Here is a 26,904-nt window from a genome sequence, read left to right as displayed (position 1 = left end):
GAGCCCGGGCGAGCGGCCTCAGCCGCTCCCTGCCCCCTTCCCGCAGCCCGCTGATACCAACGCTCGCGCGCGCCCCAGCCAATCGGCGGCGGCGGGCTCGCTTCTCCCTCGCCTCCCATTGGTCCGCGGAGGCGCGGGGGCGGGGCAGCCACGCGCGCGCCCGCCCGCCCGCCCGCCCGCTGCAGTCCCGCAGTGCCGCCGCCGCCGCGCCGGGGCTCGCGCGCGCCACAACCGCCGCAGCGGCCGCGGGGCTCGGCGGGGCGGCTCCTGCCGGTGCGGGGCGGCTCCTCCCGGTGCGGAGCGACGTGGGAGCGGCGGGGCCGGGCCGGGCCGGGCCGGGCAGGGCGCAACGCGGAGGTGACTCTGCTCGCCCGCAGCGGGGATGCTGCTCCTGCTGCGGCCGCCGCCGCCGCTAGTAAGGGGACAGCAGGCAGGAGAGCGGGTGGCCGGGGCGCCCGGCGGCATGTGAGCAGCGGCGGGAGCGCTCCCCGAGCCCCGCGGCAGCGCTAAGGGGGCCCCTCCCTCCGGCGGCGGTTCTGCCCGCGCGGAGGCGGGCGGGCATCCCCTCTCCAGCCGCCCGCGAGGAGAGCAGGACCGGCCACAAAGCGCCGCCGCCCGCCCTCCTCCGCACGCCGCGGCGCTGCCCCTGCCAGCCCCGCTCCCGGGGAGGGAGGGAGGGAGGGAGGGGGCCCCGATCGCCCCCTCGTCACCTTCTCGCCGCCCGATCCATGGGAGGAGCGGGCCGCCTCCCCCTAGGAAGTGCCGCCGCGGCTCGCCGGGACTGAGCGGAGCGGCCGGCGGCCGGCGCGGCGGGAGGATGCCACTGCTGCGGAAGGCGCTGCGCGTCTCCAACCGCTCCATGCTCGCCTTCATCTTCTTCTTCTCCTTTTCCTCATCCTGCCTCTACTTCATCTATGTGGCCCCCGGGATCGGTGAGTCCGGAGCCGCCCCCTCGGGGAGTGGGGGTGAAGGCGGTGGTGGGGGGCTGTCACCTCGGCGGGGAGGGCACGGGCAGCGCCGGGCGAGGGGTGGCTCGGCTGTCGGAACGCGATCCCACCCGCTCAGGAAGGGTCGGGGCGGCCGGCGGGGGCGGCGGTAACGTGCGCGGATGCCGCATCTTTGTTCTGCTGCTTTCAAACGCTCTAGAAGGTTCATCTGCCATCGCGAGGTAGGTGGATGCTGCCCTTGCTTCTCAGGCTGGCAAAGAGAGGCACTAAAGCGGCTCAGCGTTTCGTCGTGTCACAATGGTAGGAACCGGGAAAGAACTGCAAAACTGCTGGAGTCACTTGAATGTATTAATCTTTCAAATTGTTAGTAGCTGCATTAATAATAAAGCCCGTGTGAACAAAAATTAGGAACCAGTTTGAATATTTGTTTTTTACTTCCGTTAGTGGGATCTCTCTCTCTTCACAGGTTTTACAGTTTGGTAACTTCCACTTCTGAAGGAACCACTTCAGAGGGAGACAAACCGTTGATTTAGAAGAAGCTTCATAAAAAAACTGTGCAAGTTTGTGTCTAAAACAGGCCAAAAAAATGTGCTGATTTCCTTAGTTCACTCTTCTGCTGTTACTGGGCGACCATCAGGCTTTTTCTCAATAGATCATCCTTTTGGAACTGGTTAGCATTACCCCATAGCTAAAGCCAGTGGTATCCTGTATGGTGCTCTGTGGGATTTCACTGTGTCGGGTGTCTTTTGGTTAGGGAATGTTTTCCTTTTTTTCCAGGGAACGTTGCCATGTTTTTCTGCACAACTCCTGTCTTACCAGGTGCTACCTAAATACTTGCAAAATCGTCTCTCTCTTTGTCCTTAGTGCTTAAAACTCTTCTCTGCAGTCATTACTACAAAAAGTCCACACTGATGTGACCACTGAATCTTCAGGAATTGTTTCCTGTTGATTGTGTCTTTATGCTGTTTGGCTCCCTCTTGTTCACCATCTGTTTAACTTGTAAATACTTTCAAGGTGCAATTGCTGCTTCTATACTTAAATAGTTCTATATAGTTCACTTACTGTTTTATAGGTCTCCCTTTACTTATGTACTTCCTACATTATTGACAAGTCTGCCAATTACTCTTCTAGTTCAAATAAATACAAAAAAATATTAGGAAATATATAATGCATTGGAGTTCTGAACTTTCTTGTCTGTCAGTGTTTCCGTGCTGAAAGGGATGTGATGTAGTCTTCCAAGTGAGAATGATGCTGATGCCCATTTAGACATCTTAGGTCTTTGAGATGCTTGTGCAGGATACATACATAAAGTAGACTTTAATTGCAAGTAATTGGTATATGATTTAAATAGCAGAGTACAGTTTCTACATCTTTGTAAGTGAAACTTATAACATCTTACGTAATGTATGCAGCTGCAGTTTTACTTTGTTATTTAAATGCTTCTTCCCAGTGGGTATCTTCTTAGGAAGTACACTGTCTCACTAAACAAGGTTTATGCAGTATCTTGTTCAGAATCAGAGCCTTTAGTGATGAAACTTTTAATTTCTGACTTCATCTTTCTGCTCAGCTATTGGGAATTACATGTGTGTTCACTTTCCTTTGTACCAGGAATGAAATTAAATCAACAGTAGGTACCCCAAAACTGTTCTTGGGGTAGGTTAGTTAGGTCTGATCAACCTTGAGGGTTGATCATACTCAACCTAGTCTCTCAAGAATCATACTCAAACTAGTCTCTCTTGCTATCTCAGACACAAATATTGTAGTTGGCCCTTTCAAGATGTGGCTTAACAATGCAAAAATCTTGGGTAGTTACATGAGTTTATGAGATTACAGCTCTTTCCAGCTACTGGTCAATGCTGTGCTGCCCTAACTGTATCCAGTTATGTTGTGAACTCATCCAGCTTAAGCCAAAACCCTGCAATATTGAACTTATTCCTTGTCTGTGGCACTTCTTAGGTCCAGCTTGAAACGCTACTGTGCTGTGCTGGTCTGAAGGATCCTGGGGAAGAGAATATAGGAAATGGTAAAGGGAAGGGCAGTAGGAAAGTTTTATGTCTCAGCCTATCAGCCTGCAGATGTGATGCCGATTTCCCAGGAATTTGCTCCTTAAAATGTTACTGTGTGGAATGGAAAGAAAGAAGGTCAGATATTATCTCAAAACCAACAAGCTTCCTGGCAGTATTCATGGTGAAAATATAAGTTGTAAGAACAGAAGATTTTCAAAGCACTCAGGAGCACCCAAGTTTACAGGCAGATGATTCATCTAATAATTCTATGCTGTTTGGTCATGGCACTTGCATACTGTGATAGAATATTTCACTGTACTTGCTCCTTTTTACTGAGTGTAATGAAATTGATGTATCTAAGTCAAGGCTGATCGTGTGTGTGGAGAGGAGGAGGGCTTAAGATTGCCTATTGAAGCTCAGCCACCTTACCTGTTAGCAGCCTTTCATGCAATCATTGGGATCTGTCATAATTTATGTATGCAGATATGTTTTACTGAAGATATTTTAGTTCACCAGAACATTTTCTTGCTCAACAAGCTACAAGGCACAGTGTCAGAGAGGAAGAAATTTCTAATTGTGTTGTAGGGAACTGGAGCTGCTCCCTGGCTGGCTTCTCTTTGTGGTGGTCAGAGGAACTGAAAAGAGAGGGAGAAGTTGGACTCCCAAATGTTTTACGGAGCAGCAGTGTACTGGAAGGTGGAAGAGGAAAAATGGAGTGAATTATGCAGCAGAATGGTTTCTTGAGATGTCAAAGTTGATTGAAATTTTGAATTCTTATGGGCTACTGGAGTGGGATTCCCCCTTACCAAGCAATTCTTGGGTTATCAAAGGGAAAAGATGTCTGCACAAGTAAGCTGTTAGCACTGGAAGTATTCTCAGAGGTCTCTATCACACCTCTGTCCCTCACACTATTTAGAAAATAGAGTTACTGCATTTTTTTTTGACAAAATGGCAAATTTTGTAACAAATGCAGTTTAGGTCAACTTGAAATATTGACATTTTGATTAGAGGAAAGAAATCTTAATTACTTATTTTAAGGTATTGAATTATTTCTGTCTAATAATTAAATGTTTTCATTTGCACCGTGATTACAGATATTGCAATAATATCACTGCTTTTTTTGTTGTTTTGTTTGTCTTTGTTTGTTTTTTGAAGAGACCTCTCAGAATGTTAGTTCTTTGGGAAATGGAAGCTTTTATTATTCCTTGTATTTCAGAATATGAGGGGAGGAAAAACGCATTTCATGTTTTCGGACATGGTTCTGTGTTTTGAGACTAAGACATATAATATTGCAAATAATATAAAAATATAGGATTTAAGTGGTTGAGAAGAATTCATGCACTATGTTGGGATTGTTCATGGGCCTGCTTTTCCCTTTTCTGTTAAGCACAGGTGATTGGATGTGGTAGAGGTGGTTGCAACCCTACCTCAGCACCCTGCTGGTCTTTTGATAGTCAGAGGAGCTGAAAAAGAAGAGCAGATTGATTTCTAACTATTAAATAGAGAAGACAACTATTTTTCTAGTTTTAGTTTTTCCTGTTTAATTGAATGGATGTTTTGGAGGAAAGCCTTGAGGGATAGGGTGAAAAGTTAAAATAGTAAAAAAAATTTCAAATGTTTAAAATTAAAAAATTTCATTTAAATGTTTAATGATACTTCTGTGTGATAGTCTCAAGTGTTCAGTGAAAGCAGATAAGAGGTGCTGCTTCTCCAGAATGACCACTTTTGTGACAGTACTTCATTTGGTGCTCCTCTGGTAAAAGCAGAAACTGAAATTTCTGATCTTGAATTAATAGCCTGTGATTCTGAAATTTCATTGAAAGTTGTAAATATTCATGTATTAGATAAACGCTGAAGAAGCTAGCTGAGAGCAGGAATATTTGGCACCAATATGGGGTTTTTTTTCAGTGTTGTAGATAACAGTAGTAATAAAAGGGACTCAAGTAATCTATGTCTGGTCCTGACAGCTATCCAGAACCCATATGAAGGTTCAAGTTTACAGGTGGAAAGCATCCAAAGATTAGGAGAATGAGACAAATTAACAAGGCAGTGATGACTAAGGGAGAGCATTTGCTGGTCTAATTTCACTGCCAAAGCAACCTGAGTATTACAGGAGACATTTTTTTCTTTTTTCTTTGCTTTTCCCATTTGCTCTCAGCATTATAACTGAAATTACATTGGATGACCTAACAGGTCTCAGAAAATGACCTCTTATTCATCCCTGGGTTATTCCTTTCTGTCTTATTCCAGCCGAGAACCTTTGCCAGACTGGGTGGAAGAGTACCTTAGAGTTCTCCATATTGTAGTCAATTGTGGTCTAGTTTTTCAGCCAGAGGGTTCTTGAGTACTGGAACAAGCTCTCCAGGGAAGAGGTCACAGCATCAAGCTTGACAGAGTTCAAGAAGTGTTTGGGCAACATTCTCAGGCACATGGTGACATTCTTGGGGGGGGTCCTGTGCAGGGTCAGTATGGTCGATGGTCCTGATGGGTCCTTCCCAGCTCAGCATATTTTGTGGTTCTAGCTTGTCTACCTTGGACAAGATGACCTATGCAGTTCAAATAAGAACTGGCTATGAAACAGTGCAGTGATCAAAGAAGATGCAGTCTGCTTTGACATCAGTAGCTAAGAATCCTGAATGGTGAAATGAGATCGAGGAGAAAAAAACAGCTAATATTTTCTCTCTTATGGTCTCTTGCTTCTTTTATTAAAACCTTGCTCCTTCTTTGTCAGTCCTAACCAAAAGGCACCTGTGCAGCCTACATAGAACTTGGAAACATCTCTATTGGTTTTAGCTCACAATTCTTATAAATCCATTTCCTATTCTGTTACTAGGAAGTAGTTTTCCTAATAGGAAAGAATGACTTTTTGAACTTGTGCAGAAATGGAGGAGAGTGCTGAAAATGCTGTCAGCAAGATAACCATTTGCCAGTGCTTCCAGATGCTGAGCCCATAAATATGGGCACAGCCTTTGTGCTGATATTCCTTGTTCCTGGCGTCTGTGGCAGTTGTGGTATTTCTAAAGACTTGTTGTTTGATTATAGAATAATTTAGATTGGCAGGGGCACCTGGAAGTCACCTGATCCAGCCGTCTGCTGAAAGCAGATCTTACTGGATCGAATTGCTCAGAGTCCTGTCCAGTTGAGTTTTGAATAAATCCGGGGATGAAGATTTTGCTGTCTCTCTGGGAAACCTGTTCCAGTGTCAGACAACTGTGAGAAAATTATAATATGTAATCATAGTATCCCACCTTATGTTCATTGCCTTGTGTCTTTTCACTGTGTACTTTCAAGTGTTCAGTTTAGTCTTCTCTATACAACAGTACTATATTGCTGAAGACAGCAAAGAAATGCATCCTCCTCTTAGCCATTTCTATTTAAGACTGAACAAACCCATTTCTTTTAGTTTCTGCTTGTACATAATATGCTTGATTTTGGAAGGTTTCCTCTGGGCTTGCTCTGGTATGTTAATGTTTGTGTCTTGGTGGGATCCCCAAACTGGACATGGTACCCTAAATACGGTTTCACCCCAAGTACGGTTTCACAAGCTGCTGAAGAGACAGCGGTTGCTCCTGTCGTTTTGCTGGTTATACTGTTGCCAATACAGGGCAGGATACTGTTGACTGTGTTTGCGGCAATGATAGGTGGCTGGTAAATGCCTTGTCTGGGGGTTTTGTATAGAGCCTGTGTGTAGGTCTACTGCAGCTCAAGGGCTGCAGTGAAAGAGGACTAAGACAATTTGCTTGTTTCTCGTGCTGTGTGGCAGTATCTGATAAAAGTCTGATGGGTTTTGCAGGATGTGGTAGATGTTCATGCTTGAATTTCGCCCCCCCCCCCCCCCCCCTTCCCCCTTTACTGCCTTCTTTTATTCCTTTCTAGGGAATTATTCTCATGGGACTCTTACAAGTTTCTTGAGTAAATGAGACTTGTCTGTCCCATTGTTTCATAATTTCTGCAGGGAAATGTCTGTATTACAGAACTGATTGTTGTTTGGGAGCTATTTTCAGCTATATTCCATTATTAAAGTTCACCTGTTATTAAAGGCTTCATTTGGAGGCAGGAGTATTTTCATTAGCTGCAGAGGTCTTCTTCTTGCTTGCGTTGCAGTTTTTCATGTCAGTTCCACGAATTATCATCAAATCCTTTACCTGTGAAATTGTAGCCAACTTTCTGATTAATAGGGACCTTCCTTTTTCTCTTGTGCAAAGGGGAAAATGGGGTTTAAACACTCTCTGCTTGATCTCTGATTTCCAGTGATCAAACGTTCCTCAGCATTCTGAAATGCTTGAGCTCATTGAACCCACTTAACTTGGGCAGTATCATGGGTAAGTTTCCTGCCTTGTTCTGGGAGGTGCAAAGACTTTTCCATTATGTTGGCCCAGCACAGTCATTCCTAGCACCCGATGAGGAATAAATTACTGTAGTCATGTCATTCATGACTGTCTCTCACTTTTACCAACAAATTAACTTTGAATAAACATTTTTTTGTTTGTTTATTTATTTATTTCTATATCTATTTATTTTTTGTTTATTTATTTATTTATTTATATATTTATTTCTGAATCAGTTTTGCATTTTTTTCTGATCGTTTTCCTAAAGCCCTTGGGTGTTAGTACTTATTAGTCAGGGAACTTGCCTGCATAAGATTTCAATCAGTATTCATTTTGTGATGTTCTTAGTCAGAAAACAGAAAAAACCCCAGGTACTTATGGTGTACAGCTAGCTTCACAAGGACAAAGTAATTATGAGACCTCATGTGAAGTGAGTTTTCACTTAAGCCAGCCAGTTATTTGAATGCATTCTTCTCGTGGGTTGAGAAGGAGAGATTGTGTACCCTGGAGACATTTATCTGAACTGTGATGCTTTACTGACGTGGCCAAAGCTTTAACCATTTCCACATCCGTCTGTGGTGAAAGATAGCTTATCTACTGGCTTTTCATTAATAAGACTATTTCTACAAGTGACTATCTTTGCTTGCTTTTCTATGGCTCTTAGTCCTAGGTAATCTTTTGTATTCAAATTATGCAATGATATTATGGGGAACAGCATGAAATGGTTATGCTTTGTGTGGGATCCAGTGCTAGATCCCCGTGAACACAGTGCAGAGATTGGTTTCAGGACTTTAAAATACAAAAGATGATTTTTTGCAAGGTATTGCCAATGGTCAGTTCACTTTCTTAGATTTGTAGTTGTCCTTCTTTACCTTCAGTTCATTGTGCATTTATTGAATTATTCCACGGCTTACTGTCTAATCAACTAATAGCCTGAGAGGATAAAATAGTATCAAATATGTTGAAAATTATATTGAACATTGTATCCTTTCTCATGCTTAAAACTACTGCTAGGGAAAGAAAATTTGATTCAATTTTTTTTTCACTGTAAATGGAGATCCCCTCATTTACTGTCTCCAAATAAACAGTGAACTGACATTTATCCAATTCCTCAGACTTGCAGTCAGAGGACTCATCCATTTGGCATATCCATTGTTGCAGTGAGTATACAGAGGCTGTTTGAAGTATTAAAACAATTTTGAAGCTTCTCTGTTGCAGCTGATTCAGATTTGTCCATCTGCACCATCTGAATGATCACTGTTAGCCTCCAGAAACACTGGTAGCTTTTGTTTTTATCAATAGATTGAGGTGATGTGTCTTTCTAAAATGTTTTTCTTGCAGGGAGGTGTACATATACAGACTCAAATGCAGTCTCACTATCCCTGTGAAATAAATTTGGATTTATTATTATTTTACAAATAGTGCAAAACTGCCATTGAATATACAAAAACAAATCAAGAAAGAATATATTTCAAGGCACAGTTTTTTTCTTTATTTCATGCTTGTTGTATCTGTTTTAAAGACAACTTCTGATTAATAACAAATGTATAAAAATAAATACAATACTAAGGAAGTTGAACACTTACAATAGTATTTATTGATGTTTGTTGTAAATTTCCATTTTTGAATAGGAACCAGTTTACAGCAGTCTTACATTACTTGGCATATTGTCCTTCACTGCTGAATTGTTTAATGAATCAGTTTCACAGACTAAAGTCACTATCCTGTAGTTGTGGAAATATTCTAGCTCCTAGAATTGTAACTGTGATGTTTCAGAAGCAATCTTCATCTGACCTCTATTTACTGTATATTTAGATTAATAATAGAATTTAATATTTAACACTTCTGTGTTAATTTGCCATGCATGAACTCTACAAATAACGTATTTCTAACTCTAGTATTGCTGAGAACAATATCACATAACCTTGAGATAAGAAGAGATCCCTGGGGGACTTGTTCTAGAAATGCCCCCATGAGATGATTCCCCATTTACAATTACTAGTGGAGAACTTGCTGTTAACCTGTTTGAATCCATACCAATTCTTATGCAATATGTTGAATGTGCTCTTCAGAAGTCCTGTGAAGACAAGTGTTGACTAGCAGATGAGTAACTTCAGGGGCAATCGTCATTTGTCAAGACCTATTCTCTGTGAAGCTTGGTTTACTGCATTTGACTCTTGCAGAATCCGTGGATTCCCTACAAAGTATTTCCTATCTGAGTTTTTCAGCAATTTTTTTCCCCAGAAAGATCAGTGTATAATGTTGCTACAACTGCTCTGATGATAGATCTTCTTTTTTTTTTTAAGGTCCGGGTGTGTTAACTTTTTGCTAATTGCTTTGAAAATATTCTTGACATAATGCTTTTTCTATGTTTGGGATTTTTTTTTGGTTTTTTTGGGTTTTTTTTTTTTTTTTTTTTTTTTTTTTTTTTTTTTTGTTTTTGTTTTTGTTTGTTTTTTTTTTTTTTGTTTTTTTTGGTTTTTCCTTGGCAGAATAAAAGCTGCATTTTAAAATCAGATCTGTGACCTCCAAGTTTGTTCATCTTTTGTTTGGCATTTAAAAAAATCGTTTTTGGTAATAATTAGTACTTTTCTTTGTTTTTAAAGTAATCACATTTCTAACTTCCTAGTCTTGTTCAGAATGTCAGTCATTGACCCAGTTTCAACTTCACTTCTTCTGTTGTGTATTATACTACATTGATTGCTTCTAAGTGCGTGGCATAGTTTTTTGGCTTTGCTTTGGTGTACGAGTACAGCATGATAACTTAGTAAGTTTCTATATAAAAATGAGTCTTGTGCTTTTCCTGTGAATTTGTGGGATGATAAACTAATGCAGTATTGTGAGAAGTGCTTTGATTTTTATTGTACTGCTTGGAAGGAGCTTGATTCCCTAATGGAGAGGGATCTGTGAATGAGACCATTTTCTTTAAAAAAGGTGCAAATAGTCTTCAAGTGAATATTTAAATAACAGAAAGCTACCTGATATAAAATATGGAACCATTTTTACAGATATTTTTATACTTTTAGAGTTAATACATTGCCCCCCAGGAGTCTAACACATAAAACTATTAATAACTAGTGAGCTATAAAAACTCGAGACAAAAAATGATCCATCTGATATTTTTAGTGTGTCCTCTGAAATACAGGATGATCCCTTTAATGCCCTAATGTGCTTTATCAGAATGAGTTTTAAATAATGCCCTAAACCCAGGACTTTTGATGACTGACATGTGGCTGTGTGTTCATGATTGCTGATGCAGATTTGGATCAATTCATAGGAAAACTTCATCTGAATTAGTTATGAGCTCTGAGCTCACACTTGCAGTTGCTTGAGATGGAACACTGAGTATGGTATTGATTCCAAGGTGCCCTATATGGATGTGTTGTTTTATATTCCTCCCTGCACTTTCCATCTGATTACCTTGTAAACTGCATGACAGCCTGGATTCTATGTTCCTTGAGTCAGAAGTTCTCTTCCTTACTTATTATGAACCATGTACAGTGAAATAAGAAGCATATGAATAAAATTGCTTCTAGGTGGTTACATGGTTAGATGTTTTCTTTGGTTACACCTGAAATTTTGCCTTCCCAGTTTGTGCTTTGCCTTGCACTGTGACAGTGATGGTTAGTACAAATGCAGAAAGACAAAAGTAGAAGAAAATCACAGAATAGTTGAGGTTGGAAGGAGTCTCTGGAGGTTATCTGGTCCAACCTCCAAGAAGTGCTCAAGAAGTGCCACCTGGAGCCAGTTGCCCAGGACTGTCTCCAGAAGGCTTTAGAGTATTTCTGAGGATATTCTCTACAACCACTGTGAGCAACCTGTGCCAGTGCTCCATCCCCCTCACAGTATAGAACTGTTTCCTGGTGTTCAGGTGGAACATCCTGTGTTTCAGTGTGTGCCCACTGCCTCTGGTTCTGTCCCTGGGCACCACTGAAAAGTGCCTGGCTCTTTTTTTTGCACCTTCCCTTCAAATACATTGTATACATATATACCCACCCTTTTTACACATTAATGTGGCCCCCTGAACTTTCTCTTAAGGCTGAACAATCCCAGCTCTCTCAGCCTTTCCTCACAGGAGCAATGCTTCAGTCCCTTTGTTTTCTTCATGGCCTGTTGTTGGATGCGCTCCAGGATGTCCATGTTCTCTATTCCACTGTGGAGCTCAGAACTGGACACTATTCCAGGTGTGGCTTCATCACTGCTGAGTGAAGGCTTTGAAGGATCACCTTGACCTGCTGGCAACATTCTTCCTAATGCATCCCATGATGCTGTTGGCCTTCTTTGCAGCACATTGCTGGCTCATGTTCCACTTGTTGTCCACCAGGACCTCCAAAGACTCTTCTGTCAAAAAGCTTTCCCATTGGATTCGCTAAGCATATTTTGGTGCACAAGGTTGTTCCTCCCCAGATGCAGAAATTTGCACTGCTCCTTGTGAACTTCATGAAGTTCCTGTCAGCACATTTCTCCAGCCTGCTGAGGTACCTCTGGATGGCAGCATGGCCCTTTGGCATATCAGCTACCATTTTTGTGTCATAAATAAACTTTGTGAGGTTATGTTCTGCCTGTCAACCAGATAACTAATGAAGGTGTTAAAAGAGACTGAACCCACTATTGACCCCTGGTGTACATCACTGGTCACTGACCTCACCCTTTGGGCTTGGTCAGTCAGCTTTTGATCCAGTTCACCGTTTGCTCAGCTAGCCTGTACATCAACAGTTTGTCCATGACAATCTTATGGGATACAGGGTGAAAGGTCTTATTGAAGTCCTGGTAGACAATGCCCCCTGCTCTTTCCTTATCTATCTTTCATCATAGAAGGTTATCCAGTTGGTTGACTGTTCCTGATGATTTTCTTGTCCTTCATGTACCTGAAGAATGGTTTCCAGGTTTAGCTGCTCCATCACCTTCCCAGGGATCAAGCTGAGGCTGATCAGCCTGTACTTCCCTGGGTCCTCCTTCTTGAAGACAGGAGTGACATTTGCTTTCCTCTAGTCCTCAGGCACTTCTGCCACTCATCATGATTGATCAAAGATGGTCAAGAGTGGCTGTGCAATGACATCTGCCAGCTCCCTTAGCACTTGGTACATCCTGTAAGGGCCCATGGACTTAACCCATGTCCTGTTTGCTGAAGTCTTCCACGGAGGGCAAGGGTACAATTTCCTTGTTCCAGACTGGTCTCAGGGACTTGGACTTCCTGAAGACTGGCCTTGTTAATAAAGTCTGAGAGACAGGTGACATTGAATATGGCAGACTTACCCATGCGTCTTTCTTGTTGAGCAGTGGGTTCACATTCTCCTGAGTTTTCTTCTTGTCACCTGTGTACTTACAGAAATGCTTCTTGTTGTCTTTGACATCCCTGGCCAGACTTAGTTCCATTTGGGCTTTAGCTTTCCTAGCTGTCTCCCTGGATGCTCAGATATCGTTTCTATATTCCTCCTGCATTACCTGGGCTTGTTTCCTCCCACTGTATTATGTTTGTGTTTGATTATTTTTTTTTCCAGGAGGTCCTTGTTCATCCATGGCCTCCTGGCGTTTTATTTCTTTTCATATTCATTGAGATGGATCTCTCATAAGCTTGAAGGAGATTATTCCTGAATATTACCCAGCTTTCTTGACCCTATCATCATTTAAGGGCCGCATCCCATAAGACTCCACCACACAGATGTTTGAAGACACCAAAGTCTTCTCTCTTGAAGTCCAGAGTTGTGAGCTTTCTTTTGCTTCTTCCTGCCCCTAGGATCCTGAACTCTACCATCTCATGATCTGTGCAGCCAAGGCTGCCTTTGGTCTTCCTATCCCCAGTGAACCTCTTCTCCTTGGTAAGTATGAGGTTCTGCAGGTCACTTCCTCTCACTGGCTCTAACACTTGTGTCAGGAAGTTGCCATCAGTGCACTCCTTCTGGAGTTTTATCTGGCTGCCTTCTGCTATCAGTCATCCCCCACCCCCTAGAAGGAAAACTGTATTTCTCTGTTGCACTTCTGGCTTGTGTGGATTGAATACTTTGTTGCTGTTGCTGCTGGTTGATGTGACATGTGAACTGTGCTCTTTTTCACAGGTCTTTGACAGTAGATGAGATTTATTTTTAGAACTAAATTAATATCTTTGATTTTTGCCTGATGTTTTAGCTTCTGACGTAATTAATTGGCTGCTCGAGCACCTGCTGCTACCTAAGCAGCTGCTGAATGATAGTGGAATAAACTGAGCAGATCTGTATTCCTTGTAACTGTGGTTGTGCCAGACACCCAGGGACACAGACTGCCCACAAAGGGAGAATGTTTTATTTTGCTTATGTCTTTCAGTAGAGTTGGATAGTGAGTTGACAAGCAGCTCAGCCAGAAAGAGGAGGTAGACTAAAAGAATTACTTGATAAAAACATGGCAAGGTTAGATCTTCCTGGTAGCAAGAGCAGCTCTTGAATCCTTAAGAGTATTCAAGGTGGCAGCAGACTTTACCTGGTTGGGTTTTTTTTTCAACTACATCTTTTCATGATGTCTATTTTTGAGACAAATGCCTTTTCTAACTTTCTCACAAAGGTCTTGTGTGTTTGTTCAAATTTTTCTCCTCTATGTCAGAAGGAGTAAGCTTTACTTCACTAAAGGGAAGATATATGTGCTTTTGCAGAAAATCTTGTTTTTCCAACGTTTATGTCTACATTATCTGGACTTCAGTAACATTTCCCATAAAAATTAACATTTACATGGCTCTCTTGACTTTGTTGTGGACTTGTTTGAAAATCTAACTCTCAGTTCTTTACCACATCAGGTTCCTAAAACTTTTGCCCTTCATATTGTTTCCTCCATCTCACTTCAGGGCTGTGAGCAAGCAACGGTGAGGACTTAGCTGTTAGCCATATCAACCTACCACATTTGGTTTATGTGAACTAAGGTTATACTTCTATAAACCTGCTGAAAGCTCTATAAACCTGCAGAGTTAAAAATTCAAGTGACTTGGGCTTTTGGTATCACATTAAAAAGGAGAATAAAGCACACAGTCTTCTAGAGGTTATCTCTGAAATCAGTATTTACTAACGTATTTATATTAAAAACCCCACTTTATTTTAGTATTGGAATAGGAAGGTATTGAAGAGAAGAGCTGTACCTATGGGAGAAAAAAACTTTTATGGGGAAAAAGAAAGGTTGATACCAACTTAAAATATGTTAACGTTTGAAGAAAGAAATTTTTTGTTAATTAGGAATATTTTGTCCTATTTGGAAAGCAAAGATACACGTTTTACTTTCAGGAAAGCCTTGAATTTTGAAATTGTTTGTTTGAAGGTAAAGAATTGTTCTTGGAGGAACAGATCTAATTGCCTTTATGTTGATTCCTAAAGGAGGAGGTTTCTTTAGTAGGTAACTTCATATATGAGTTCACAAATTGCGCAGATTCCTTGAAATGCTTAGTAGAGACACCCTAAAAATCCCAGTATTTGAATGGAAAACTACAAATGTAATTAAATAATAGGAACCACATCATTACTTTATGTGAATTGGGTTAAAATGTTGAGAACTTTTTGTGTAGTTTTTCTGTAGGGAAATCTGAATGTTATCTGTTGTCTTAAATCCTGATAAGAATCTTTCTTGTGGGATTTCCTACCTCTGTCATCAGGCCAAAGTTGTAGTTTTTTGTTTTGTTTTGCTTCTCTTTAGTGGCCAGAAGGTGTTGAGACAATTTCAGGATCCTAGCAGCTGAGTAACTTTTATACTCATGTAAGCTCTTGTTAACCAACACAGCTAGTCATGCTGTCCAAGGGTTTGAGAATTACATGCCATGCATGGCACCTGGCATGTTCAGAGCCTCTCTTTTGGCTGTTAATATTCCTTGTTTTAATAAGGAGCTCTTTGAAAGCCAGGAGAACCCCTCCATTAATTCTTTTAAAAAATAAAGACATTGTTTTAGGGCTTTGAAATAGTATTCTTTGAAATATTATGCTGATGTTTTTATCTCTGTAGGTGTCGGTAGTACTGTTTGTTAATGTGGTGGAATGAATTACTGTATTTTCCTCTGGAAATGCCCCCAGTCCATTACACACAGTTCTCTGTAGCTCTAGACTCTCTGCGTTGGGCTGGAAGAAATTACAAGTTGATCTGGAGTTACTTGTGTCATGCCACTGGTGGTGGGTCATCTGATGGAGTCCCTGAGATAATTTTCTAACTTTGCTTTAATATCTTTATTTATTTTTCACTCCTGATATGTTTAGTTATTTCCTACAAAGATGCAGAACATTTTTTTTTTTTTGTTAGGGTGGTTACTAGTTACGGGGAGCCAAATATCCCCCAGACAACTGGGTGCTTAATGTTGGTGAAGTGGCAGATGATCCCTTTGACCCTCTGCTGCCTTCTGTAAAGGAAATTTATCCTTCCTTTTCCAATATTCTTTTAGGTCTTTGAGTTCTGGGTAGGCATTTGCTCACTCAGATACAAATGCAGCTTCATTTCTACCTTACTAACTTCTGCTTAATGCAAAGAAATATCTTGAGATCACATTTGGGGCTTGGGGTGCAAGATTGAAACAAATATTTCATGCTGTTGTTGTTAGTGAGCCACTTAATTACTCAGAATGTTGATTTACTCACCCTTGATGCCTATAATAAATATTTCATGTATAATTATAAAACATTAATACTTTGAGATTGGCAGTGATTTGTAGCAGTTGTATAACAAAGCAGCTGTTCGGAGTGAATGAATAGCAGTGCATTTTGACTGAAAGTTGTGTTAAAAAGTGAGTAAAAAAAGGGACCATTATATGGGACTAAATGATTTTTTTGACTTTTTTTTGTCCTATATTTCAATGATGAGATGTATTTACATAAGAAAATCTTTTTATTGGTAAATTAAATTTTCTTGTCACCCTCAGCTGCTTTTTGTAAATTAAAGAGAAATGAAAGTGTCATATAAAATTTCTATTGACATTCTGTAGTTTTTGGGTTTGTATAGAGCCATGGTTATGAATCCATTTTAGTCTTTTCTATTGTTGCTGTTAGGTTTCATTGTGTGGACCTTCATCTCAAAGAACTATTGTTCACTGACCATGGATTCAGACAGAGTAAAAAATGTTGAACACATTGTAGATGTATATTAGAATAACTTGGAAATACATTATTTTAATACAAATTCAAAATTGATTTTTGTTTTACCAGCAAACACATATCTCTTTATGGTGCAAGCTCGTGGTATAATGTTGAGAGAAAATGTAAAAACGATAGGACACATGATAAGATTGTACACTAACAAAAATACTACACTGAATGGCACAGGTAAGAATATTTCTTACTTAATTTTTAAAAGGCCTTTTTAAAAAAAAAAAAAAAAAAGCCAATCATTAATGACATAGCTTGATTATGAAAATGTCGACCCAAATCCTACTTCTCTGTAATTGGAGTGAAGGTCAAATAGTTGATACTATTTATCAGTTCACTTTAATAGGAAATATATGTGGCAGCTGTAACAAAGATACTTCTATTTAATTATTATTCCTCTAGTGCAATAAAATGCTTTTTAAATCATGCTGCTAGGAATTTGTTAACTAAAAATTAATGCTCTCACCTGCATGATGATATGTTACAATTACAGTGGATAATATAGGTTTTTACAAAAATCAATTCTTCTTTTTAAGATTATCCTGAAGGAAACAATTCTAGTGACTGTGTTGCTCAAACAACAATGTATCTTCCAGAGAACTTCACCTACTCTCCTTACCAGCCTTGTCCAGAGAAGCTGCCTTACATGAGTAAGTTTTAAACTGACCTTAATGTTTATCTAGTAAGTTAAATTGTATTTTAAACAAGACACAGTTATTTTAATATAAAATATAATTATAAGGAGTAATGAAATAACATACATCTGATAATGGACAGAAGTTTGCCTGTAACTAATGTGTTACTGAAGTTTTGGTCTCTTTACTAATCACCTTTACTAATTTGAAATCAAGTAATTAAACTACTGATTTGTAGGAGAGAAATTTTCACATAGTTTCTGAAGTTACTTGTGATGCATTCCAGAATTCTAACCTCTTGTCTTTTAGACACCTGACTTAATCTGTGGGCTGTCATTCAGCATGAGCAAGTAATTAAACATTCAATAGAGCAGTTCAGATCCATATCATACCAAAAATTGTTGCTGACAGCTAAACTGAATTCTGATCAATTTTTCTTCGAAGAAAAATAGTGGATTGTATTAGAATAATCTAGATTCCATTATAACCTTTCTAAAAATCTCAACTGAGAAGTTTATTTGTTGAAGAAAACAGAAACAGTGCATGTTATCTGTGTTTCTTTTCAATAATGCCAGTTTCTAAGCTTTGTTTCTTAGATTTTAAATATGCAGACATGGAGCCAAAAATAAAGATCAGTTGCTGTTGCTTGTGAAACTAAACCATATAGAAAACTGTCTTAAGCCAGGTAGTAATTAGCCCCATGGTGTGATAATATCCTTATTTCAGCCTCTTTCCCTCCAGACATAGGGTTTCACTTTCAAAATCATGTTTTTTATATAATATTGAACATATAAACAAATAAAACCAAATTATTCCAATAGTAAATATTTTAGCTACTTTTGGAAACAAAAATTTCAGCGAATATCAAATCTGGATAATCAGAGAAACAAGAGTGATGATTTTGCTGACTGAAAAATGCATATAAATTAGTATTTTTAATGGCATTTTCAAGGGATCTGGCTGTTGGAATTCTGTCAGATTAGCTGAAAACTAAGTAATTCTACCAGTAATCTCTCTATAGATCTCCTTGATGCTGCTTTCCTTTTACCATTTTGTTTTTGTTGTTGGTTTTTTTTGTTAGTAATTGCTTTGTGCTTCTTCTGTCCTATTTAATTTAATAGAGAAATAATTTTAATAGAAAATTATTCACTGGATAAGTTGCTTTTCAACAAAGGGGTATGTGTTTCACTTTTTGGTTTTCATGTATACCGTTTTAATCATCATCTCTTTCTAATTATAGTCTAAATAAAGCATCTCTGAAGATCATTTAATTTAATGAAATGTTGTAGGAAGTGTGAGATAGCCAGGGAAGAAAGTGTTGAATCGTGTATACTTTGACATGCTTAATTAGTCTAAGGTTATTATAGAAGTCATCTTTTCTTCTTTACATCAACTTGCCAAATTTATGTCATGAAAGGGGTATGGTAAAATCATATTTGGTCCCAAGTACATACGCTCTTAAAATAGGAGCAGCTATTGCCTTTTTTGTGTAACTCAGTCTTACAGGTTGTAACCCACTGGTTGAGCAATGCTGTTCTAATTCATAAGCAAATCTCCTCTTTGAGATAGAAGCAGTACAAGAATCTGTCTGTCTCTTCCTTTGTAGATAAATTGACAATCCCAGCCTTTCTAGACTGCATAGTTTCTAAAGCTCTTGTCACTCTTGATCTTTTCGCACCGTAGACTGTCTTAGATTTGATTTCTTTGTAAATCATCATAACTGGCTTAAATCCTGGTTACAAAACAATTTAGTTTTGTAAAACTTCTCTTTTTTTTTCTCATAGCAGCAGTTAATACATTCCAGGATGAGATTTTCTATTTTTGTACAAGTGCATTGCATTGGCTCATATTAATGTGCAATCCATTACAAACTGTAAAACTGTCTCTCTACATACTGCAGCAAAGCCAGGTATTGCTTGTTTTGCTGTGCATGCTTCATTTTTTCCTTCAGTAACAAACCATTCTTTTTTTTTTTAATTAATTTTACTTTATTGGTTTCTGTATCTGATTTGTTGAAACAATTTTTTTTTCTGATTTTCTTCTTCAAAATGCTTTTTGCTTTCTCAGCTCTCTTATTTTGCAGGTTGTATAAATGTGTTTTATTGCAGCCTGCTAGAGACTAATGGAAGTAGTGACTAGTAAGCCCAGTTATTTACAGAGACACCTTCTCCTGCTCCCCACCAGTGACAGGGAAAAAATGCTGATTTCTATTCGCTCATCTGTGTACTTTTGATAGTACCAATACTTCAGGTTTTACTAAAGCTGCTTTTTAAACACTCTGGATGGAATTTCATTATGTCCCATAAAGTTAGAAACACCTGCTTTATCTAAATACTGTTTTACCATTTGATGGTTTTTTTCTAATTTAAACTCTGTAAGGATCTGTTCACATCTGAACTTTTCTCAGAAGACTGAGGTATCTGAGTCACATCATGTGTTATTTGCTGCCCTTTCTGGTGTAGTAATTGGCCTTTATTTATCTTTATTTTCCTTTTAGATTCTGTAATTGAAGTGAAAGGCTCTTGTTGCTTTTCTGTCTCTTGGTAGTTGAAATTGATTTTTTAAATTTCTTTTTTTTAATTTATTTTGTACATGTTTATATGCTGGTCCTTTGATTGACCTTGAATTTATATTTCTTAAGATTTCTTTCTTGGGTTATTGAAGAGTTTCAGACACAGCCATTATGATAATCTAAACTTAATTTTTAAATAATTATTTTTATTTTAAAATATTATTTAATTTTTTTTTAAACCTCTGTAGGATTAGCTTGTTCTAGTGTCTATCTATACAGGTTTTTTAGCAACTGCCAGGTTTCCTTTTTTCCTAAAATAATTAAATAAATGTGGGTTTCTTTAAATCTTCTCTTGAAATAGCTCCATAGTGTACTGTTCTTTATAATTTTTCACCTATGATTTTACATTAAAAAAATAGTTACCTTCTTCATTTGCAAGTAGTACTATATTTAATCATATCCAAAACTAAAGTAGCTCTTGCAGTATCTTCTACCTTCTTCTGAAAACAATAGTTATTCCTAGTATGTTCCAAAAATGTCAATATTTTAGAGAAGATTTAGATAACTAGTCAGCGACACAAAGCAACGTATTGGGGACAAATAGGATCTTTTGGGTATGGACACAGGGGAGAAAATCGAAGTGATTTTTTGACTGACTTTAAAATACCAACCCTCACCAAAATACTTAACTTTCTAGACAAAAATAAGAATAATATTTTATAGTGTTTGTCAGAAATTTCTTGCAAGATTTTTATTTGATGATTTAGAGTGTAGTAGTTGCTGAAGAATGACTTGAGCTTCTGGTTAATGACTGCTACATTAGTCTTCTCCCCAGATTTTCTTGATTCTTTTTATTGCTTTTGTGGGTATTTACTATGAATCATTATTTCCAGTTTTGAACTTTTTCACATGCATAAACTAATGACTGACATCTTCCAGCTATCAACTAAATGTTAATATTTTCTCATAGTAAGTACTAACCTGATTTTTTTCGAACCATATTGTGGTCCTTATTCAATTACTTACTGAATTCCACTCTAATGCCTTTTGCAAAAGCTTTTCCCATTGGGGTCATTAGTTCTACCAGTGGTAATTCTCAAATCCAGCCCATTGCTATGAATTGGTTTGAAGCAGATAGTGGTGGATTAGTGGATGAAGACTCTACATGAAACGTGCGTATCATCTAAAATTTAAATTGAGGAAGTTTGTTGAGTGTAGCGATGATGCATTTTCTTTTAATGTGAAAGTGGAGGAGGAAGGCACACAGAATTTGAGTAAAGGTTCAGTAGTGCAGATGATGTAGGATTGTTAACAGTGGTAGTTGAAATGAAAGGCAATCCAAATTTTCTGTAATAGATGCAGAATTCAAATTACTTTGCTTGTTCTGTGTCCTCTGAAATGAGTATTTTTTTAATAGGTTTTATGGAAGGATTGTTTGTTTTTGGAAATACTGAAATTCATTCTGTAAAAAATTAAAGATTAAGAGGATAGTATAAATTGGTACTTTTTAGTCTGTAGGTAGTACTGTAACTACAAATTTCTGATGCCATTTGTCCGTGATATCCCTTGTAGTGTTAGATCAGTTGTCTTAATTGAAATTAATAAATAAGGGTTTTTTTCCTTTCTTTAGGAGGCCTTATTGACGTCAATATGAGTGAAATTAGTTTTGATGAAATTCAGCAACTGTTTTCAAAAGATTTAGACATTAAACCAGGAGGACACTGGAAACCAAATGACTGTAAGCCACGGTGGAAGGTGAGATGCTGATTTTCTGTTTTGGTTTATTTTTTCGTGTTGATATGTAAGAATAGTTTGCCACTGCAGGCACTCAGTCTTTTGGTGCTATATATGTAGTATCTCATAGTATTTGTAGTATGCCATCTGTGCTCAAGAAGAAACTTCAGCTAGGAGAAAAATTTGAAATGAATCATCAAGAACTTTCAAAGGTTCATTAGCTGTTGTTACTAAAGATTTCAGCATATGCATGCAAATCTATCCTATGTGTCTGTTGCTTGAAGTACAACTAGAAGCAGGTGAACATAAAATGAAAATCTTGTTTATGTGTTACTCACATTTTTTTTCTTAATTACTTGAGCAAATTTCCAACACGCTTTCCTAGGGGGAACCAACATGTAAAACACTGAGCCAATATAAATGTAAAAGTTGAAAAGCCACAGGAAACTTGATTTTTATTGAAATCTTAACATTTTAAGATGCTGATGTAATGGCTTAATTTTTTTTTTCCTGAAGGTGGCTATCCTTATTCCTTTTCGGAATCGTCACGAGCATCTTCCAATTTTTTTCCGTCATCTGATACCTATGTTGCAGAAGCAGCGGCTGGAATTCGCCTTTTATGTTGTTGAACAGGTAACAGCATCTACTTGAAAAGTGACTTCTCAAGATTCCTTACTAAAAGGGATTTGATATTCTTACCAAGATTTGGATGAATCCAGAATTTCAAAATTGTTACTCTACTCTTCTTCTCCTTTAAATGGAAAAGGAAAGTTCACCTCCTTTCCCCAGTTTAAGCAGTGGCCAGATACATGATGCTTTTTTTCAAATATGGGCTGATATTTTGTAGGTAATAACATGGCCTCTTAGAATCTATTGTCACTGTAAGTTTTCAAGGCAAAAAAGTAGGTCAGCAGCAGTGTTCCTCAGGGCTCAATTCCAGGGCCTTACGTTCAGTGGATGCAGGAGCTGAGTGCACCGTCAGCAACTTTCTGATGATGTCAACCACACGTGTCAGTTGGACTTTTGAGTGATGCCTTTCAGAGGGATCTAGATAAATTGGAGCATTGGACAGTGATTAATGGGATGAAATTTAATAAGTCAAAATTGCACTCTGCACCTAGGATGGAGTAAAGCCAGGCACAAGTGTAAACTGGGAAAGGAGTGACTGGAGAGCAGCCCTGCACAAAGGGGTCTGAGGGTGCTGTTTGGAAGCCGGAACCAGGCTCAGTCCTGGCTCACAGGAGTCAGCAATGTGTGCCCTGCCAGCCAGGAGGGCCAACCCCATCGTGAGGTGCATCCAACCCAGCATGACCAGCCAGTCAAAAGAGGCATCACTGTCTTTTTTTTTTTTTTTTTTGTGTGTGTGTTAGAGTATGTTTTTCTCATAGTATTGAAATTTTTGTCTCTCCTTGATTTTTACAATGTCTCCTTTGTTTCCTGTGTGAAGACAGGTACACAACCTTTTAATCGTGCAATGCTCTTTAATGTTGGCTTCAAAGAGGCAATGAAGGATGCTGTCTGGGACTGCATAATATTCCATGATGTGGATCACCTACCTGAGAATGACAGAAATTACTATGGATGTGGAGAAATGCCACGCCATTTTGCAGCAAAGCTGGACAAATACATGTACATGTAAGTAAAGAGTTTTATTCACATTTTTTCTTAAGTACCCAGGAATATTTTAAAAGTGTATGAATTTTGTGACACTAAATACAGTAGGTGAAAACAGCAAACCGACCTCCTGTTATGCTATTTACAGAAATGACTATTTAGTTACTAAAATAAAGATTTAGATTTAGTGTCTGCATTTGATATGTTACTAATTAGAAGATATTATTTATAATTTTCAATGTTGAGCTTGTTGCAGTGAGGTTGATCTTGAAAAAAAAATGGTTTGTGTGTCAAGGGGGAAAATCCTATCTAACTGACTAGAAATGTTTTCTGGCTACATAAACCCTTGTACTGGCTGTTACAAAAGAAAAGCAGATAATCTGCAGCAAAATATCACAGGAAAAATGTCTGTCTTTATTTTCTCATAAATGTACACTTTTATTTCTGTTTCATACTGCTTTTTAAACTGAAGATTTTCTTACTGCTGGACCATTTTGTATATTGTCTTTCAGTCTCTACATTTGGTGAATGTAGTGGGACCTGCAGTTTTCTTGCCTCCTTTTCTTCTGCCAGTTTACATTAATGATGTGCCACTTGCTTTTTAACACTCTGCTATCTCGTGATGTTCTTGGAATCATTTCACGTGAAGCTGTAGCTTATTGCTTGCTATGTGTAGGCATTTGCTATCCTGAACTTGTGAAGTTAATCAGGTTGACAACCTGGTCAACCAACAGATTAAAAGCAATGCCTTGAAACCATGGCTCTCTCTGGACATCAAGTTGTCAACCAATCAGCAGTTAAATGTTTAAAGATTTCATGTGTATTTAAAAATACAAAAGTTAGCACTCATGAATATAGATAAGAGATTTCATCTATCTTTATATGTACTTGTAAAACACTCTATGTATTTATATATACATTTATAAAATGTCTGAATAGGTATTTACAAAATTGATGAATGTAGAAATGAAACCAGATTTATAAAATACAAAAATAAATAAACCTCTAAACAGTCCTGTTAACTGTCATATTCCAGTTGGTTTTGGTTGGTGGTCTTGTTTTGGGTTGACAGTGGTTTTTCATTGGTTATTTTGGAGGTATGTATGTGAGGTTTTTCAGAGAGGGAGAGAGGGGGGTTAGAACACTTGCTACTTCAGTTAAATGTTGAAAGGCAAATATAGTTGCAACCTTCCCCAAATGCTTTTCAGATTTGGTTGAATCCTGTTTTTTCACAGAGATCAGAAATTGCATGGTTTTATATTTGTTTTTCTTTCCCCTTGCATTCTGGAGTTATTTGTCCTTCAGTGTGGCAATTGTGTCCTAAGCAATGGTAAATCTTTTTGTAGATAGTCTTAACTCCTTGAAGGTTCCAGATTTGGAAGTGTCTCCTGAGACACTTCTGTTTTATGGAATTGTGTGCTGCTTCTGAAAGAAAGCTGCTTTACTGTAGCAGCTTCTGGGTTAAGGATGCCAGTTAATATTGATGGAAGTAAATATAGATATTTATTTTTTCTAGGTTGACAGAGTGTTTTGAGGACTGGAAATGACATTGGCTGGGGCATAGTATTTTGTATAGATATTGTGGCTGTTCATGTTGGCCAATTGCTTACTGCTTAATAATATATGTTAGCAATTACTGTTGCTTACTGAAAGAAAAGCATGTAGATCCTTTTGATTCAGAAGTTTATCTTTTAAAAACTGGAAAATGTTTTTTTAAATCAGTGTGCCATTCACTGTTTAATTGGTGCTCTTAAGCTGTTTCTCTCAAGTTTTAAGAGTTCTGTAGAATATAGTAAAGAACTAAAATTATTTAATTGATGCGTTACTGATTTGTAATTTTTCAGTTGATTAAAGAGGTTTTTTCAGTTGAATAGTGTCAACATAAATAGTTTGAGGGCTTCACTTAACACTTCAGCTATGGGTCTAAATCAGCCATCTGAAATAGACTGGTAGACTGTTGTTTGTTATGGGTGATACTCTTTGGAGCTACAGTTTAAGAGCACCTTTTATGCAAATCAGACACTACTGCAAACCTTTTGTTCAGCTTGCTGTATGTCACTTAATGCTGGCAATCTGTGAACCAGTTTCCCTTAGTGAATACATTCAGCCTCTGTTCATGTCCTTAGTTTGGGGCTCTTGCTTTTTGGAAAGGTATTGTTCAAGAGAGGGCTACCTATCAAAGTTCAGCTAATGATATAGAATTTATCTTTTGTTTCCAGCCTTCCGTACAATGAGTTCTTTGGTGGTGTAAGTGGCCTGACAGTGGAACAATTCAAGAAGATCAATGGTTTTCCAAATGCCTTCTGGGGATGGGGTGGAGAAGATGATGATCTTTGGAACAGGTGAGTATTGAGTCTCAGGTGAGTATAGGTCTTTCTGTACCACCCACCCTTTGAGACCAGTTAGGTGTGTTTTCTTGTCACTTGTTACCTTTTCATAACTTGTTTTAAATGGACAAATTCTGCATAGTTTGCTTCAGAAATATCCGAATATACCATTTGAAGGGATAAGTATGATGTTCCTTTTTCTTGGCCTGGGGACAGCTAGCAGGTTTTTAAAAGCTAGGCCTTGTGACAAATAACAGAAAGAATAACAGGTAATCACACTAAGCATGTTGCTTCACTCTTGCTGCTAGCATTATGAAATACCATTCCACAGGCATGTAGAGTAAGCATCAGTTTCATATCTTAGGAGCAGTGTTTGAGAGAGAGGTTAATTTGTGAATACATTGGTAGTCCCACACTGGACAATGGACAGCACTGCTCATGGCATTACCTACTGCTCCCAGTGAATGAGTCTAAACTGTTCTAACTGAGCTATTGAAAGGCTCTGAATGAGTTTCTATATAAAGAGATATCTTTTAAAGGAAGAATTTTATACTTTTTTCTTGCTATTTTCACGTTTTTATGCTGGGACAAGCAGGAAATATTAAATATGAAATTATTATTATTTTGCACTTTGCCAGCTTTTTCAGTTGTTGGGTTTGGAGTATTGCGGGTTTTTTTAGAAAGAGAATGTCAATGAACATAAAGACTTAGTTTTAAAATATTTGATGTGTATTTTTCACTTTTGCTTTAACTCGTATGGTGAGCTGTAAGAAGATGTTTTTACAAATGTTTATGTATTTTATGGCAGGGTTCACTATGCTGGATACAATGTAACAAGACCAGAAGGCGATTTAGGGAAGTACAAATCCATTCCTCATCATCACAGAGGTGAAGTCCAGTTTTTGGGACGGTAAGAAAAACAGAGGAATGTTCAAATACTACAGCTAAAGATGTAAAATTTTTTTCTTGCATCCACACGTATGAATAAGCAGTCAGTTCTTATCGATGTTATTTCCTCTTTGGCGCTAAAATACCTATTTTTTTAAACACATTATATTTGCTGTGCAGATGTTTTTTATTTAACCATGAGAGAGACTGAGTTTGTGTGTCAGAAGATACTATCATCAGAATCTTTGATCCAGAATGTTATTGTTCCATAATAGTTTTGGCATTAGTGCCGGCAGGGCTCCATTAGTTGGCTATTTTGGATATTTTGCAAAAGGAGGCAATGCAGCTAGGGCAAATGACTCCTGCATGAAAACAGACTTTAAAACTCCTCAAGGATTGGTTTCTTCCTTCATATTTTATTCTTTTCTGAGATACAAGTCTTCTCATTTCTTGCACACATTGACTTAAATGTTTTCTTTTGGGATTCTTTTCTTTTGCTACAAAGTTACAAAACACTTAAACTGGCCAGGAAGTTCTGCCTGTCCTGGGATTTGAATAGAAACCAGAATGCAGCAGATGACCTACATGTAAAACTTAGAAGGTGAAACACAAAGTAAAGGGTTTATGATATATGTTTTCCTGTAACTAGAAATACTGCTCAATTCTGTTATCAATGGATGTCTTTTTCTGGGAACATCCTTTTTCTCTTTTATTCATAATTTTGAATAGACACATGCAGTAGAGATGAGTAAATCTGTTCTATGAAACTAAAATGTATATGTGGGTAATACGGAGGATGGGAACTGTTTTTTAATCACCTCAAATTTAGATGTTTG

General features: G+C 38.5%; 1 protein-coding gene across 1 annotated transcript in view; it reads left to right on the top strand.

Moving 5' to 3' along the window:
* Positions 1-303: 303 nt before the first annotated feature.
* The window catches only part of B4GALT6 (beta-1,4-galactosyltransferase 6), a 30,640-nt gene continuing 4,039 nt past the window's right edge, over positions 304-26,904 (top strand). Inside the window, exons 1-8 of the mRNA XM_048286561.1 lie at positions 304-932; positions 16,419-16,535; positions 16,895-17,008; positions 21,136-21,260; positions 21,756-21,872; positions 22,687-22,874; positions 25,073-25,195; positions 25,989-26,090. Coding sequence (XP_048142518.1) covers positions 818-932; positions 16,419-16,535; positions 16,895-17,008; positions 21,136-21,260; positions 21,756-21,872; positions 22,687-22,874; positions 25,073-25,195; positions 25,989-26,090 — 1,001 coding nt within the window. The 5' untranslated portion in view covers positions 304-817. The remainder of the gene's footprint in view (positions 933-16,418; positions 16,536-16,894; positions 17,009-21,135; positions 21,261-21,755; positions 21,873-22,686; positions 22,875-25,072; positions 25,196-25,988; positions 26,091-26,904) is intronic.

The sequence above is a fragment of the Corvus hawaiiensis genome, chromosome 26 (genome assembly GCF_020740725.1).
Source record: "Corvus hawaiiensis isolate bCorHaw1 chromosome 26, bCorHaw1.pri.cur, whole genome shotgun sequence".
Lineage (NCBI taxonomy): Eukaryota > Metazoa > Chordata > Aves > Passeriformes > Corvidae > Corvus > Corvus hawaiiensis.
The sequence above is the reverse complement of the archived record's forward strand: the minus strand, read 5'-3'. Positions and strand labels throughout refer to the sequence as shown.